Consider the following 16,705-nt stretch of genomic DNA (forward strand, 5'->3'; position numbering starts at 1 on the left):
TCTTTTGTTGATAAACAAACCGCCTTGGTTGGCATGGTCGGCCGAATGTTAGTAAAACACTAAAATCGTAAAAACAGATGTTTTAACAAACTTCAACATTTTCTGAAAATTTTCAATTAAATAAAATACCTCTCACAATAAGTTATTTTGTTTTAAACAAAATCAACAAATTTTGTTACATTGTAACCAAAAATAACGATCTTTTCTTGATTTGCACTTATGGCTTTCCATAGTTTTCCAATACGCGTGTGTGCATCTGCTGCCCGTTGATGGCGTTTGCCAGTCAGGGTGAATGTACTTAGCTTAATTCATGGGAAAGCCTCATATACTAACTTGCATGTGTCCCGTCCAAAGTCCATCCTCCCAGTCTGCTGATGTTGTATCTTTTTTAACATTGACTCTGAAATAGTTTAAACCAGTTTTACATTGGTTCTGAAACAAGAATTTGTGGTTTTAGTATCCTTGACTGAAAATAAATGACTATAGGATTTGACGTAGTTAATTCAAAATTAGAGTCTTTTTAATAAATTCTGACCAAAAATAACAATTTAACTTAAAGAAAGGGGATGAAGTGATAAATATGGGAGAAATCAAACGATTTTGTTGTAGATGCTGACGCCCCACAACATTTCAAATATTTAACGTCGTGACTTAAAATGAGTTCCCAAATACCAGTAACTTCTCAATATAGGCTACCCATTGAAGGACTATGTCAAAAAAAGTTTTTTAAAACACCCAAATTCCGTGTGTTGATAATTATCAGCGCTGTGCAAATGTCCCGGTATCGTTGCTGTGCAAATTACCCTAGATTTTAAAATCTAAAGTACAGGTTTAGACTGTAAAACCGCAGTACTTGTTGTGCACAAGCTTATGTAGAAACATATTGTTCCTGTAAAGTTGCAAACAGTGGAGTGCATTTTTAATATAAAAACAAATCTATAGCTCAAATACAAAGGCAAAACACATTCCTTTGCTTATAAAACTATTTAGCGTTGCAAGCTACATTATCGGGGAAATCACAACCCCCGATCTGCTGGTTCCAATATAGCTGACCACAGCTCGAGCGATATGGCGTGTTACGGCCAGCGCAGTGGTAGTACCCAGTACAATCAGCCGGGTCGGGGTAGTAACCATGACCGCGCCCATCGCACGAGAAAGACTCCTGCGAAAGATCGCAGTTGCCATTTTCAGCCAAGACACAGCTTTCCAAAGTCTTGGTTCCAAATAAGACCGTCTACGCAACTTATCGGGTAAGTTAAACTGAAGACACAAATGTAGAAACTCGAGCAGTCGTCGATGTCTGGAAACACGCCGTCTTGACGCGAGTCGCAAAAGAGCGGTAAGTTTGGGGCGTTGCACGGCACGTCTTCGATTAAGCTACATGTAATAGTCACAGGGTCAAAGTAGGTACCCAAATCGCAAGGCAAACGGTAAATGTCACCACTATCGCAAACATAATACATTCTGCACGTTTCTGGATCGGCGTAGTACCCGCTGGCTTTTCCGTTGCACGTGAAGGTAACTGTTGACGAAACGTCGGCAACTGAATAAAAAGAAGCAAAGAAGATGGAACGAGTTAAGGAATGGAATGAAACAAGTTTAGACTGGACAGGCATGCTTAAAACAGGCATGACCACACACTATGGAAGCAGTCCTTTTGATGGGGCTTCAACTTGTCAGTGTTTCACCATAAAACAAAGACTTTGTATACCGAAGTTTACTTTATTTGGATCACCTCTCTAAGTTGCAGTCCTAAATTATGTTATTCGATGGCAAGCTGAGATGCGGTGCCTTTGGGCCTACACATTAATTTTTACCTAGCTGTTTTTAACTGAAATATGTACTCCTCACAATCATGAGATATTGGCGGGGGGGGGGGTGAAGCTCAGTTGGATTGTGTCAGTGACTAAAAACACCACTCCAACCCCATTGTTTTTTTGCATGGTTAATAAATGTTTCGCAGTAAAAAAAAACTGAATTGCACATTTATGTTATGCCAACATCAAATAATGGTAAACGAATAAATCAAATAGAAATCAGCATCGTCCAATCGAGGTGATACATAATGGTAACATTATAATGAACATTCATGATCATGCCTCCGACATTGAGACACAACAAACGTCCAAACTTCACTCCTACATAAGCACTTTATTAGGATAATATGAACATGTCCAAACTATTTTTTGTGCGAACTCATAATACCCACTAGAGTTCTAAACTAGACTGATATCAACACTTACCACTGGCTTGTCGTCTATGCGGAAGTGCCTCGACAAGAACCACATAAACTGCTAAAAGCACAATCAATCGTAGATCTATCAAGGTATCCATTCTTCCTATTGGACAAAAAACCCTTGAAACACCCACCAAAGAAACGCCAACTTCAAATTGGAGTCCAATGAGGTTTAATGTTCAACTTGGTTTTATCCAAAACTTGAGGATACTGTTGTTGCTTGAGAAAGAATCCAAGCTGAATATTTCTCTGACTGAGAACTCCTATAGGGCCACGAGGAAATGATTAAGACCCATTGTAAGATCGAAATGAAAGGAGGATATCATAAGGAAACAACAGTATTCAACATTGTGATTGTCCGTGGTATTAACGTATACAAATCCGTATTCAATTGTAAATCTGATCTCTGTACAGGAATGTATAGTTGAGCTTTAATATTGGTCAAATACTAAGAACAGCAATACATTAAAGGTAGTGGACACTATTGGTAATTGTCGAAGACTAGCCTTCACAGTTGGTGTATCTCAACATATGCATACAACAATAAACCTGTAAAAATTTGAGCTCAATCGGTCAACGAACTTGCGAGATAATAATGAAAGAAAAAAACACCCATGTCACACGAATTTGTGTGCGTTAAGATGGTTGATTTCAAGACCTCAAGTTCTAAATCTGAGGTCTTGAAATCAAATTCGTAGAAAATTACTTCTTTCTCAAAAACTATGGCACTTCCGAGGGAGCCGTTTCTCACAATGTTTTATACCATCAACCTCTCCCCATTACTCGTCACCAAGAAAGGTTTTATGATAATAATTATTTTGAGTAATTACCAATAGTGTCCACTGCCTTTAAAACATAAAAATTTACACCCACGTATCTTTCTACATTAATTACCGTTGGAGCCCCTGATGGAAACAAAAATTGAAAGTGCGTGTATTAGGGCTATACCTATACATATGCACTCCACGAATGACGTCACGCAACGTTGATAATCATGGGGTTATTTGCTTCTAATTCGCAATTTGTTGCATCTCTAAAAAATAATAATAGTTAGTTTTTATTATAAAGCGCTTCACATTATTACCCCTGGTCACTGGACCTTAAATCATTCCTTAAACCATCTCGACTCCCTGGGGTATACATCTGCGCAACAAATGCACTACTCGGCTAAATCAATCATAAGAAACATCTGCTCTCACAGGTACCCATTTACCCCTGGGTGGAGAAATGCTCAAGGACCCAAGTGTCACGACCGGGATTCGAACCCACACTCTGCTATCAAAACATTACTATTGCAACGTCGCATGCCTGGGAGTTTTAGCCAAATAAGATGGGGCAACTAGGCACAGAAAGGCAAAACAAAAACAGATGGGCACAGCTTGTAACAATGTCACGCAAAAATTATAACATCATATACACAGGGGAAGTTTGACGACAAAAGAAAATGGAAAGGAACAAATCGAAATTTAAGAAAACATAATATTTTCTTTATTTTTCCTTTTGAACAGCGGCACGGTGTCAACAATAGTATAGTACAACAGCGGTGAAAGTGCTAAAATGTCTTACCACTTATAAGCAGAACAGGAATATACTGCTTAGCAAGTTTACTTGCTTTACAGATTAGAGCAAGGAATCGATAATGTGCTAAGCAAGACTCATAGGGTATGTTCAGACAGCGTACTAGACCCGAACCGGTTTAACTTTTACGAGCAGCAGGGGGTGATCGTAAAATAAAACCCCTTTGCGTTCAGACAGCACTGAGTTAAACCTGATCCGGTTTATCTTTGGTTTTAAGAGGTCAAAGAAAACGCGACCCCGTTAACATCCTGTTTATTGTCCTGTTCATTGGTCACCATGTGTTTACGTAATGATTACGGAGGTCAATGGGTCGCCTGTTGTGAGTTAAACCGGATGTGGTCTTTTTTATTCTGTCCACACACAGTGCTAAAAGATAAACCCGAAGCGGTCTAAAGATAAACCCCCTCCCTGGACGGTTTATCTTTTGTGGGTTGAACTCAATTCGGACTAACTTTAGATCCGTTCAGACACACTGAGTTGAACTCGATCGAGTTGAACCATGAGTTAAACCAACTTTAGTACCGTGGTCAAATTTCATAAGCTACTTAAAGCAGAAAATATTGCTTAACAATGCAGAAATGTGCAGGCTGCCAGTCACAAATTGTACATGTGACATGGTAGTTTAGCTGGTAACCTTATTCTGGTAAGTATACTTTCGTTATGCTCAGCTACTTTTTGTGCTTAAACAGCTGCATGAAATTGGCCCTGCTTGTAGGTAAACAAATTCTATTTGGTATAAGTCAATGAAGAGTAATCTTTTTTTCTTGATTTATCCTTGACTCAATTTCACAGAGTTGCAGTAATTTATACAAGCAAAACAAGTAAACGGGACCCTCCAAACATGTGAAATGGTACTTTGGCTGGTAACGTTTTCAATCTGGTAAGCAAAATGTATCTGTGCTTAGTTCGCTCTGTAAAAATGAGACCAAGTTATGTATGCATTGGCCCTTTGTGTGGTATAAAATGAGTATGTAAATTCACCTTTAAAGGGAAGGTACACTATTGGTACTTGTCAAAGACCAGTGTTCTCACTTGGTGTATCTGAACATATGCATAAAATAACAAACGTGTGAAATTTTGAGCTTAAGGTCATCGGAGTTGGGAGAAAATGATGAAAGAAAAAACACCCTTGTTGGACGAATTGTGTGCTTTCAGATAGGAATAAAAGACTTTGTATAGCTAAAAAGGTCTTTTATTATTTTAGTGAGAAATTACCTCTATTCCAAAATCTATGCTACTTCAGAGGGAGCCGTTTCTCACAATGTTTTATAGTACTATCAACAGCTCTCCAATGCTCGTTACCTAGTCAGTTTTTAAGTTAATACTTGTTTTGAGTAATTAGTAACCAAACGTGTACCTTCCCTTAAGTTAATTTTGTTTATTTTGTTTATAAGAAATGTGAACTTACCATTAGAATTATATAGGCACTATATGGCAGTAATTATCAAACAAACAGTTTTGCATAAGGATTTAACATTTTCGTGAAATTACAGAACATACAGTATTATTGAGGTGTTTCTAAAAATCAGCAATACATCATTAAAGACAGTGGACACTATTGGTATTTGTCGAAGACCAGTCTTCTCACCTTGGTGTATCTCAATAAAATGCAAAAAATAACAAACCTGTGAAAATGTGAGCTCAATTGGTCGTAAAGTTGCGAAATAATAATGAAAGAAAAAACACCCTTGTCACAAGAAGTTGTGTGCTTTCATATGCTTGATTAATTCGATACCTCAAATTCTAAGGGTGGATATGTGCGCATTACAAGTCTTATTATTATTATTACTATTAAACTTGTGGTCTCGAAATCAAATTTGTGGAAAATTACTTTTGAGGGAGCCGTTTCTCACAATGCTTTATACTATCAACCTCTCCCAATTACTCATTACCAAGTAAGCTCTTATGCTACTGCAATTTATGTTCGGATTAAGACACAAGATGGCATACACTTGATAATATCGTTCACCAAAGATAAGATAACACATGGCAACGGTTGTTAACATCATCTTAGCAAATATCCTGTAAAACCCAACTAAATCAAACAAAAAGATAAAGAAAAACCATATTGGCATGGGGATTCATCATTTTTCGAGAAAACTAACAATGTTTACTCAAGTTCGAAGACATAAGTGCGGAAAATTGCGATAATCTTTAATGAATACAGACGATGTACACATAATAACTATTATATAACACCCAAGCAGATCCTTGCCATTTGATTGGAGGATTGTCCATCACGTGATAGCAAATAAAAGTACCATTGCACGCTGAGTCACTCACCGTGCTTTTTCGTTCCATCCGAAAAGTACCATTGCACGCTGCCAGCGTGCAATGGTACTTTTCGGATGGAACGAAAAAGCTGAGTAAAAACATCACTGCGTGCGCGTGTCTTTGGTAACGCAGCAGGTGTTACTACTGCAAGAAGGCATAGTAAAATTACTAGCATTCGGCTTCTACAGTTGAAATTGTTTGTTGAGTGAAAGTTGTATCTTTCAATTAAAATGACAAAGATCTACTTGGATGTTATATAAAACAAATAATGAACGTTTTTCATTCGTGCAATGGTGCGAATAATTATGTTCATTCGTTGAAAGCTGGAATGTTCCATTCAACTCGGCTCCGCTTCGTTGAATAGAACATTCCATCTTTCAACTCATGAACATATTCGCACCATTGCACTCATAAACATTCATTATGTGTATACTGGCAACTCGTTATATGTTGACTGTGATGAAAATAACACACATTTCCTTGCATGTGAAGTGTTAGTCGAAAAAGGGCGCCCTCAGTGAATGAGGAACGATCCAGTGGCTGCAAGTTGTGCGTTTAGCGTTTGTTTAGTGACAGACCTATACAATGGGTCTATTTTCGTTTTTATAACACCCCTAACAAGTATTCTGCCTGCTCATTGGTTTAGAGCGCGTCACATGACATGTCTTAGTTTTGCTAGACGACGGCCGTGTGATAGTGCGTCGGTTTGCCGTGCGCTAGTCCGAAGACTAGTACACGGCGTGCAGTACCCGGACGTCCGTTGCGTGTACGAGGATAATAAATTAATAGTCTGTAACCATTTCGGATTGCACGACACTACATGCAGCACAGTAACAGTTTTTGCAATCTGTATTCGCGTCGTCCGTGGATTGTAGCATTCAGGTCTGTAACTTAATAATAATAGTGCACACTCATTTTACATCCTCCAGCTTTACACTTGACATGAAAACATACCGCCGGTAATATGTCACATGTCAGTGAAACTGCACTCACGGCTGGGGCTATGGCTGTTGTTAAGGGTTATGCTACACGCGGGCTAATTGTCACATCGCCCGCCTACTAGATGCACGTTTCATCGTTTGTTTACCTCCAAAGGTAAGTTGACGTCGTGATGACGTCAATGCATAAAGTCCCAAGCGTTATTTCGATGGCGCTTATATTGAACCTAGCAAAGGGGGTCTTGCGTCAAATTAATCAGTTTTGCACCCCTGTTTCCAAATAAAGATTCCTCGTTAAACAAAATGGTTATCAATTTTGACCTCACATTGAAATGTAAAAGTAATTTGCCATAAGATTTGATATCGACTTCCAAATTGTTGTTGACATCCAAAAACATAATAGCAACCTGGCACCGCTCCACCAAAGCTGCTTCTACTATTCCGTCCAAGGACGAAGGATGATATGATGATAAGGTTTATGTACTACCGTTCATTCCAGAATGTCCATGATTTATCGAAATGTTGTTCATGAAATTGATCTTATGACTAACGAAAACTGTTGTGAGGAATAATATACAGATACAGGTTGACATACAATGACGTCATGGTTCAAACTTTGCTCAATGAGTAACACATTTTAGTACATTTTGTTCTTATTTTTTAAATGCGAGGTTCTAGAGACAGTCGCATTTTTAACTAAAATTTGTTTATTTTCTCTCTTAGAAAATGGGGTGCAATGTAATGTAGTTTTTAATCGTTCATACCGTGGTTAATACAAAATAAAAAACATTTGGAGAACTGGAAGTTGTACAAGTTGGAACACAATATTTGGTATGGGGACATGCCTCAATAATATTATGGTCGACACGTGCGCGAACTTTGACCTTTCGACATCAGCCATAGCCTTTCTGTTCTGGTGCGATGAATTGAATAATGCTATAACACTTATTGTTACCATATTAAGCAATACATAAACGATTCGTTCTCCATATCTTTCCCTAAAATAAAGTTAAATTCTAATAATTATGATAGCCGTGTGTATACAATAAGCCCACATGACTGCTTAATGGAAGCGTGGTGGTATCATGCCCTGTCAGCATTCTGATGATGAGGACTTTTAAATACATCGAAATATCTTAATACACTCTTTTCTAAATCGGGGGTCGAGAAAGGAATACAAGAATGGGTTAGCTGCGTGGTTAACAATGTTAATGTACGAAGCAACATTAACGATGGTGCGTAGGGTTGCACTTCGGCCGAGCTGGGGGACAATGAGAGGGTAAAACACCATGACTAGTATCGCAGGAGCTATTGTCACCACGAAGATCACTGTAGATAGAAGCAACATCAAGGTAACTTTCTTCTGAAATTTGGGGGATTGATCTCTTTGTGTTTTGGACGAGGTTGTTTTAGAGATAGTTGGAATAGTGTTCTCGTCATCAGTCGGCGAGGTTGAAGGTCCAGGTATGGCCAGAGATTGTCCATTTGACGGGTTGACTACCGAAGGATGAACCGCTTCAGGAAGTTGAGGTCCGATCGTACTGTTATTCCAAGATGAATCGTCATAGGCTCTTGGGTTTCCGGAGTTAAATTTACCGACATTTCTGCCAGGGCGTACCTTAGCCATGCCTCTTATTGTTTTGTGCACTTTCAAATAAGATATAACGATAATTATCAAAGAGACAATGAAAACCACAACCATCTGCAAAAATTGAGTGACAATGAACCACATCGGTACATAGAAGAAACAGATACCCGTTCTAGGATCGAAAGCATACATGAAAAAGAAAGGTGAGCAAATGACCGTAGCAAGCAGAAAGCACATGCTGACTGCATACCGCGCGCGTCGATTGTTAAACTTACGACTATGCGGTCGACAAATGCCGAAATAGCGGTCGATCGCAATGACGACCGTCAGTAATATCGAACTGTATTTCTGCCAAGTGTCCAAGGTAACGGGTACCCTACAAATGAATTCGTTGTTGGGAAATGGTGAGAAGAGTAACATGAATGGGATGATTCTCGAGATACAGACAGCAATGTCTGCTGAGGCCAGGCCTACGATAAAGATATGCGGGGTGGCCTTGTTCTTCTTAGCAGCGTATACCCGGATAATAAGAGCGTTTCCAGGGGTACCAACTACGAAGACCAAAGCTTCTAAGATCAGGCGAAACCACCACACTGAATCCCGTTCAATCTCCATCTGAAAAAAGAGAAAAAAAGGACTATGACTTTTTCTAAGAAAGAAAGAACATGTTCAAACAGCACTCTACTTTAAAATCGTTGCTTAACGGAACAGGGTTACAAGCTAATGATACCATGGATGTACAGTTGTTGAATGGTATCCTGCATAATTCTGCTAAGCAGACGTTTGTTTAAGCAATATTTTCTGCTAAAGAATCTCAATGAAATTTGGCCCTGGTATAAGTGGCATCAAGTGAGGTTAGGTTCAGGGGAATCGAGAGCAGAAATGTTACCCGGATAATACCGAAACCAAATGAAGTGTATAATATTGCATTGAAAAGTGATACACACCAAGAAAACCTGCTATTCTTTGGTGCTTTATTTGCTTTACAATTACCATATCGTACCAGTATATAGGCCCAACACCTTATTTTCAAGTTCGAACGTGGCGCGAAGACGATCGCGAAGGTGATCACAATTTGAAATCTTCTAAGGATAAAGCTACTTTACCTGGGGTCGATTAGGACTAGTCCCATGAGCCAATACAAACCTAATGCTAGTCATAATGTAACTCGTCTATAAACTCGAAATAAGTATAGAAGTCTTAACTCTTTGTGAAATCCAACCCAGAATAGTTTTTTATTTTTTTTCTCGAAAATTAAACTTCGACCGATCATCTCTAACGATGTACCCGATCGGTTCAGACGAGTTCTGAATAGTGGAACTTTTGTGAAATATTAAAATCATTCGATCGAGGTTGCAGATAGAGCTCTTCCAGTGACGTCATACGCAGCCAAAGTACTATAGCCGTAGCCCTGTAGCCGCCCATTCGGACATGGCCTTAGGAGTCTTCAAATTTGGGCGTCGAATTGCGTGGAGGATTCAGAGAAGTAAAACCAACGCAAAGTTAAACTCATTAATTAATTACAAGGTCATGTCGAGGATGGGGAGGCGCCCGTCTACAAAGATTTTATGATCAACAACATTCCATATAAAATGACAAGTTATGAATCCTTATAGTAAGTGTCTTGGATGACAAGTTTTTATGACTTTCATAAAAGACTGTAATCATTATAAAACACACTAAGGGTATACGTTACAATAGGTGGTTAAATGCAAGTTCGACAGTTTCAATTCTGATGGGGAATAATTATGCATTGTTAGCACTAATTAGTATCCCTAATTGACTTGGATTAATATTGATTGAACTTTCATTGAAAATGTTATGCTGTTGATTGTTTGAACGGCTTCAATGGTTACGCCTTAAAAATATGCCATCCTTCTTCGGCAAATTATTATAGAGCATCAAGAACTGATTGACAATAATTATTGGGACAATGACCTTCCACCATTTTGCAAAGTGAATAGACCATGCAGGGCCCAAAAATCCATGCGCCGCCTGTTCGTGTTTGTGTAGGGCATGTGTTTTGGGTCCTGTTTTGGTTAGTTTGTTTTATTGAAAACTATACAGAAGGAATGAATCACCCATTAACAATGATTGTCAAATCCTTAAATGGACCCAGGGTCAAAGCATTTTAGCTCAATATGAGCTTCTTCTCCAACGATTCAAGGGTACACATAAAAACTCAGTCAGGTCCATTCAGCTGATGCTGCACACTTTCCGATCTATGTGTTAATCACTGATTTGATATTGCCACACACAGCCTCCCTGGACCCCTAACTACTTTATCTGTCACATAATAAGCCACTGTCACTTTTCCGTCATTGCATTATGCACTTATAATTCAATATCATGCCGAAAATAAATAGAACATAATCAATACTGATTGGTGAGTGGTTGTTTTGTCCTCGGATTTGCTATTCTAATTTCACACTCATTTAATTTCAATGCATTAAACACTCATCCACGTCCCATCGCTTTGTAAAACCCTAGATATGGGTCAGATATATCCTAGATGTATTTATTCAGCTTTTTTAGTATTGCTCTATTATAGTTGAAGTACTCTTAGTTCAAGTCTCTCCTGTTACTATCACAAGAGGGCACGCTCTCGCCATAGACCGCTATCACCTTGAGAACCGCGATAAGGAGAGATTATAAGAACAGGAGAGTTTTGAACGAAGACTATGGTTGAAGGTTCTTGGGATGTTTTTGCTTCAATCCTGGGTTGTGGGTGTGAAAGGAAGGAGTTTGAGAATGAGCTTCTTATCTCATCGAGCCGATTTCAATCTCGATAAGACTGGCACCCAGGTCTGATGGCACTCCTTGTGCATCAAAATTGCCACCGTCACAATGCTTTTCAAAGGGGAATTTAGTTTCTTAAATCGATACAAAAACGGCGAGTCCATAACAAAAATCAGGAAAATATTTGAGGGTGTCAATTCTATACTTTACAATTGCGAATAGAAGACGTAAATTAACGTCAATAGCTTTATTGACTAAGAGTTAAGAGGGAAGCAAGATCAAGGCATGGGCCTACGTGTTGAAAAGTACAGAGGATATGATTTTCAAAAACTGCGTCAACCCATCAAAGATTATGAGACAAATTGTCAAACATAGTTAATTTGATTTCTAGAGTGAAACAAGAAACGAAGCGTCACCGAATCCTATCCCTTCTTTTTGTCTTGTATTCAATCCCCAATTACTATCATTTACAGCATGTAGAGTTGGACCTTGGGGATTATCAGCCAAGAAATCCTTCATGATTTAAGCCAATAAGATCTGATATCAATCTATCAATCCACCATCTCCAATGAGTTGGTATCGCCAGCCACAGAGCAAGGATAGAGATCACAAACTGCTCATCATTTTAAATCTTGGTTACTAATGCAGAACTGTCATCTTCGTGGATTGAACGAGGTTTGGGGATTTACTCGCAGTAGCACCAAAACACGATGTGCCGTAGAGTGGAATTTGTAGTATTGACGTTGTCAAGGAAACGAAATAAGATTGTGGATGTCAACATTTCAATAAAAATTGCCAACTTGGAATCTCTTATTTAACTCCGGAAACAGAATTTCCTGTGTGAGTCTTTGCATTATTACCTTTGTTGTCTTAGGAGAAAGAAGAAACTTTTGGGGGATAAAAAAATATTGATTTCGGACGGAGATTCGAACTCGCAATTCTCAGATGTGTAGTCGCGACTGATGACCACTAGGCTAGAAGGGCACGATGTAAAAATGGTGGGTTTTTACATGTGTGCATCAACAGAGGGGATTATGATCCGGCGAAATAGTTCTCGTTTCATGATTTTGCGACCATTGTCACTAAATATGAACTGCTAACGCCTATAACTATTAAGTAGGGTTGAAATGTAGTATTAGATGCCTTAAGGGGGTTTTTGACGACGACGTCGATGTCGTCAAAAACCCCTATCTAATCACGCACGTTCGTTTTAACGAAACCCATGCACAGAGTAATTGGTCCAGAACGCGGTTAGAAAAACAAGGACAAAAATTAATTTAACGCACGTTCTAACGAAAATCCCAAACCTCCGTACTTTGTGCGTGTACAGAGTAATGTGTCCAGAACGCGGGTAGGAAACAAAATAGTATAGACTCCTCTCAAGAAGTCAACAACTCATTGAGGTACATACTGTGTTGTATTACCAAAGAGAATGTTTCACAATAACATGAAAGTGACTGCATCAAGTTTACAAATTAAAAATTCAAATGAAGACCACGTGGTTAATTAATTAAGAATTTTAACACTTTTTTGTTAGAGTAAAGCTTATGTTCTAAGCTTCAATTTGATATATCATTTAACTCTTTTATCCTCATACTTTAGGAGACGGGGCCTGAACAAAAACGCTGTACAAACGCTATGGGGTTTTAGGCGGAAACAAATAATAATAATAATAATAAAAATAATAAAAATCTCGACGAAAACAACACCTGTTCCGACGGTAGGTCGGAACAGCTAATCGGAACAGCTAATAACAGCTTATACCCTTTAAATTATCATCAACTGGACAAAATTACCTGCAGTTGCAACTGGTTTCAGTTGAATAGAGTGAATTTCAGTTGTAAGCTATAATTTATGACATTTTAAATCCAAGCAGAATTCAATATGAGTTTGTGGACAGTCACACAACTTCGGATTCAAAAGGGACGCGATCTGAATAATTCTTTAATTCGTGGAATGAATGAAGGTGTGAATAATGTATGAGGTTTTCAGCCTAAACCACTGATCTCTATATTATACTGACAGCATGGTATAGAGGTTAGTGGTATATACCCGGTAATCCGTCCCCACGAGGCATTACGCTATATTATTGTGAATGTATTTCAATATCAATATATACTGCATTTGAACGATTCTCAGCACAATAATAAGTTTTCTTCATATTCCAATGAAATTGCAAGCGTGATGACCACCTCCACCGAACGGAGCATACAGCAAAAGTATTGCAAATTAAAAAAAAAAACATGAAGCGCAAAATTAATATTGCTCTTACCAAAATGACATGCTTAGCAATTAGCAAACCCGTAACCAGTATTGTACATAATATTTCCCTGCCCGCTGTAACATATTTCCTTGCAAGGTAAGCCAATGCAGGGAATACGTTTTACAAAAGCACCATGCAGTGGTTAACAAGATGCTGTGGCGCAATTTGCTGCCAATCAAACCAGGAACACTGGGGTGAACCCTTTCTCTTATCAATAAGTGCACTGGGTTCATAAACGTGCGTTACACAGCACACGGGGCCAACGGCTTTACGTCCCATCCGAAGGACGAAGCGTCTGAGTTCGGTGCTCTTAACCGCTCGGACACGACACTTCCTCTCCTCGTGTTGTATTTTGGCTTGTAAACCGTTTGAGTGCTAAGTGATGTGTTTCTTCTTTCTCAAAGAAGAAAACAAAATAAAAAATTAATAGTTTGAATGTGAGTTTACCACTAATAAAACATATCAAATAGTCTGGTACCGACATGGCACGTTTACAAAGCTCGTGTAAACATAGGAAACAACACACACATGACGGTTAATAAATTTTGAAGACTCAATACATTTCTCTCACGCCATAACAACGATATCAACGAAGAAAAACTGCGTCTCTGCAAGGTATTTGCGGCACCTTCATATTCCTATGTGTATTGTAAACGGTGTTTGTTCAAGCTTAACTTGGCAGTAGACTTATGAAGACGTAAATAATTCCCTAGAGGATTGTTAATGAACAAACGTTTTACATCTATGGGAGCTTTCATATTAAAAATTAATACAGCACTGTATTTGCTCTTTCTAAATGTCTACTTTTTAAAGCTGTCGTTGTCTGCGACATTCGAGGGGCCACTTTATGTGGCTGGGGAAGTAGGCTTTAAATAATATCAAGCCATGAGTGGGATTCATATTATTTGGTTGGCCTTGAACAACTGCTTAGTGTGTAATAAAATAGGCTGAGACTCCAGAGCTTTGTTTAAGTTAAATTCTGAATATGAAGACATTATTTATTTACCAATGCGGGCAACAAAAAAGGGAATTCAAATCAAAAATAAGATTATATCAATATGCGTCAAATAATGTTAGCAAATATGAAATTGTTGTCATTGATATTAAACATGAACAACTTTCCCATGAAATGGGAAAGATTGGGTCAATGCAAACAAAAAATTGAAATCGATTGATTTTAAACCAATAGTAATCACTCCTACCTCAGGTTAATTCTAGTTTTGGTGTTTTGTAATACCCCCCACCCCCTATACTTAACGCAGTATGTGTGCCCTTACGATTGGTGTTTTGTTTCGTTTTCCTTTCTTTCCGAGAGAACATTTCCATTCTGTCCAGGCAATTCAGTTTACTTTGAAACTATCCCCATATTATAAACAGTCCAAATCAAAGAGATTCAATTGATGACTGTTACTAAATATGTTATTGGTTAACACAATACGTCTCTAAATATGTTATTGGTTAACACAATACGTCTTAAATGTCGAATTTGTGATCTCAAATAACAGAGAAGAGGGAATAAGAGATGTTGTTATAGTCAATTTGCATTTACATTTAAATTGGCGTTGGTAATTTTCCAAAGGCAAACCAAACTCTGCTTCACCAACTGAGTTTATTAAATCCTTCAGCAACCTCTAGCCTTGAGAACTTTGACAACAAACTCATAGAATGTAAAAAGAACCCTATAAGAAACAAAGGTTTGTTGAAGATTATTTACGTAAATGGAAAAGACCCACAGGTTGGATGTAACGTCTTAGCTAAATTGGCTGTCTAGAAATTGATTAGATTTTACTGTCTGAAAAGATCCAAATTTAGATTAGATAATTTAATTGCAATTTGTGGCGATGCATCATAGGGAATGTCGTGTGCATACGAACCTATAGTGCAACTTGTGAATAATGAACATGAAGCAAACGTGATTCAAAACGGGATAGAGTTGAAATACCACAACCTAAACATTCGTATAGAGTATAGAAAACCAAGCCCATGCACGTCGCTACATCAAAACAAAATGTCATCCCAACGGTAAAGTTAGTTTAATATTGGATATTGGACATTGGATATTCACGTGAGGTCAATGTCCAATATCGATGTACAAGGTAGACATTCACTTTACAAACATATAGGTGAAAGTATAGTGTCCATATATCGAAAAAGAACTTTAGCATCCACTGTACAAAGTAAAACCCATGTAATGTACAATGTCCAGTATCGAAAAAGAGCTTTGATATCCACTGTACAAACCCATGCGAATGTACAATGTCCAATAACGAAAAGGAACTTTGATATCCACTGTACAAACCCATGTGAATATCCAATGTCCAGTATCGAAAAAGAGCTTTGATATCCACTGTACAAACCCATGTGAATAGACAATGTCCAATATCGAAAAAGAGCTTTGATATCCACTGTACAAACCCATGTGAATGTCCATGTCCAATAACGAAAAGGAACTTTGATATCCACTGTACAAACCCATGTGAATATCCAATGTCCAGTATCGAAAAAGAGCTTTGATATCCACTGTACAAACCCATGTGAATGTACAATGTCCAATATCGAAAAAGAGCTTTGATATCCACTGTACAAACCCATGTGAATGTACAATGTCCAATATCGAAAAAGAGCTTTGATATCCACTGTACAAACCCATGCGAATGTACAATGTCATATAACGAAAAGGAACTTTGATATCCACTGTACAAACCCATGCGAATGTACAATTTCCAATATCGAAAAGGAACTTTGATATTCGCTGTACAAACCCATGTGAATATCCAATGTCCAATAACGAAAAGGAACTTTGATATCCACTGTACAAGCCCATGTGAATATCCAATGTCCAATAACGAAAAGGAACTTTGATATCCACTGTACAAACCCATGTGAATATCCAATGTCCAGTATCGAAAAAGAGCTTTGATATCCACTGTACAAACCAATGTGAATGTACAATGTCCAATATCGAAAAAGAGCTTTGATATCCACTGTACAAACCCATGTGAATGTACAATGTCCAATATCGAAAAAGAGCTTTGATATCCACTGTACAAACCCATGCGAATGTACAATGTCATATAACGAAAAGGAAC

The 16,705-nt window shown here is 38.2% G+C and overlaps 2 protein-coding genes across 2 annotated transcripts; both read right to left on the reverse strand.

Moving 5' to 3' along the window:
* Positions 1–721: 721 nt before the first annotated feature.
* LOC117293206 (U-scoloptoxin(01)-Cw1a-like) lies at positions 722–2,339 on the reverse strand. Its single transcript, XM_033775431.1, has 2 exons — positions 2,244–2,339; positions 722–1,543 (listed from the first exon to the last, which is right to left on the reverse strand). Exons 1-2 carry the CDS (start codon positions 2,332–2,334, stop codon positions 1,188–1,190), a joined length of 447 nt encoding a protein of 148 aa, XP_033631322.1. The 5' UTR covers positions 2,335–2,339; the 3' UTR covers positions 722–1,187.
* A 5,402-nt stretch (positions 2,340–7,741) lies between these two features.
* Positions 7,742–9,229, reverse strand: LOC117294007 (neuropeptides B/W receptor type 2-like). Its single transcript, XM_033776522.1, has one exon. It carries the CDS (start codon positions 9,227–9,229, stop codon positions 8,144–8,146), a length of 1,086 nt encoding a protein of 361 aa, XP_033632413.1. The 3' UTR covers positions 7,742–8,143.
* Between the last annotated feature and the right edge of the window lie 7,476 nt (positions 9,230–16,705).

This window comes from Asterias rubens, chromosome 8 (assembly GCF_902459465.1).
Source record: "Asterias rubens chromosome 8, eAstRub1.3, whole genome shotgun sequence".
Taxonomy (NCBI): domain Eukaryota; kingdom Metazoa; phylum Echinodermata; class Asteroidea; order Forcipulatida; family Asteriidae; genus Asterias; species Asterias rubens.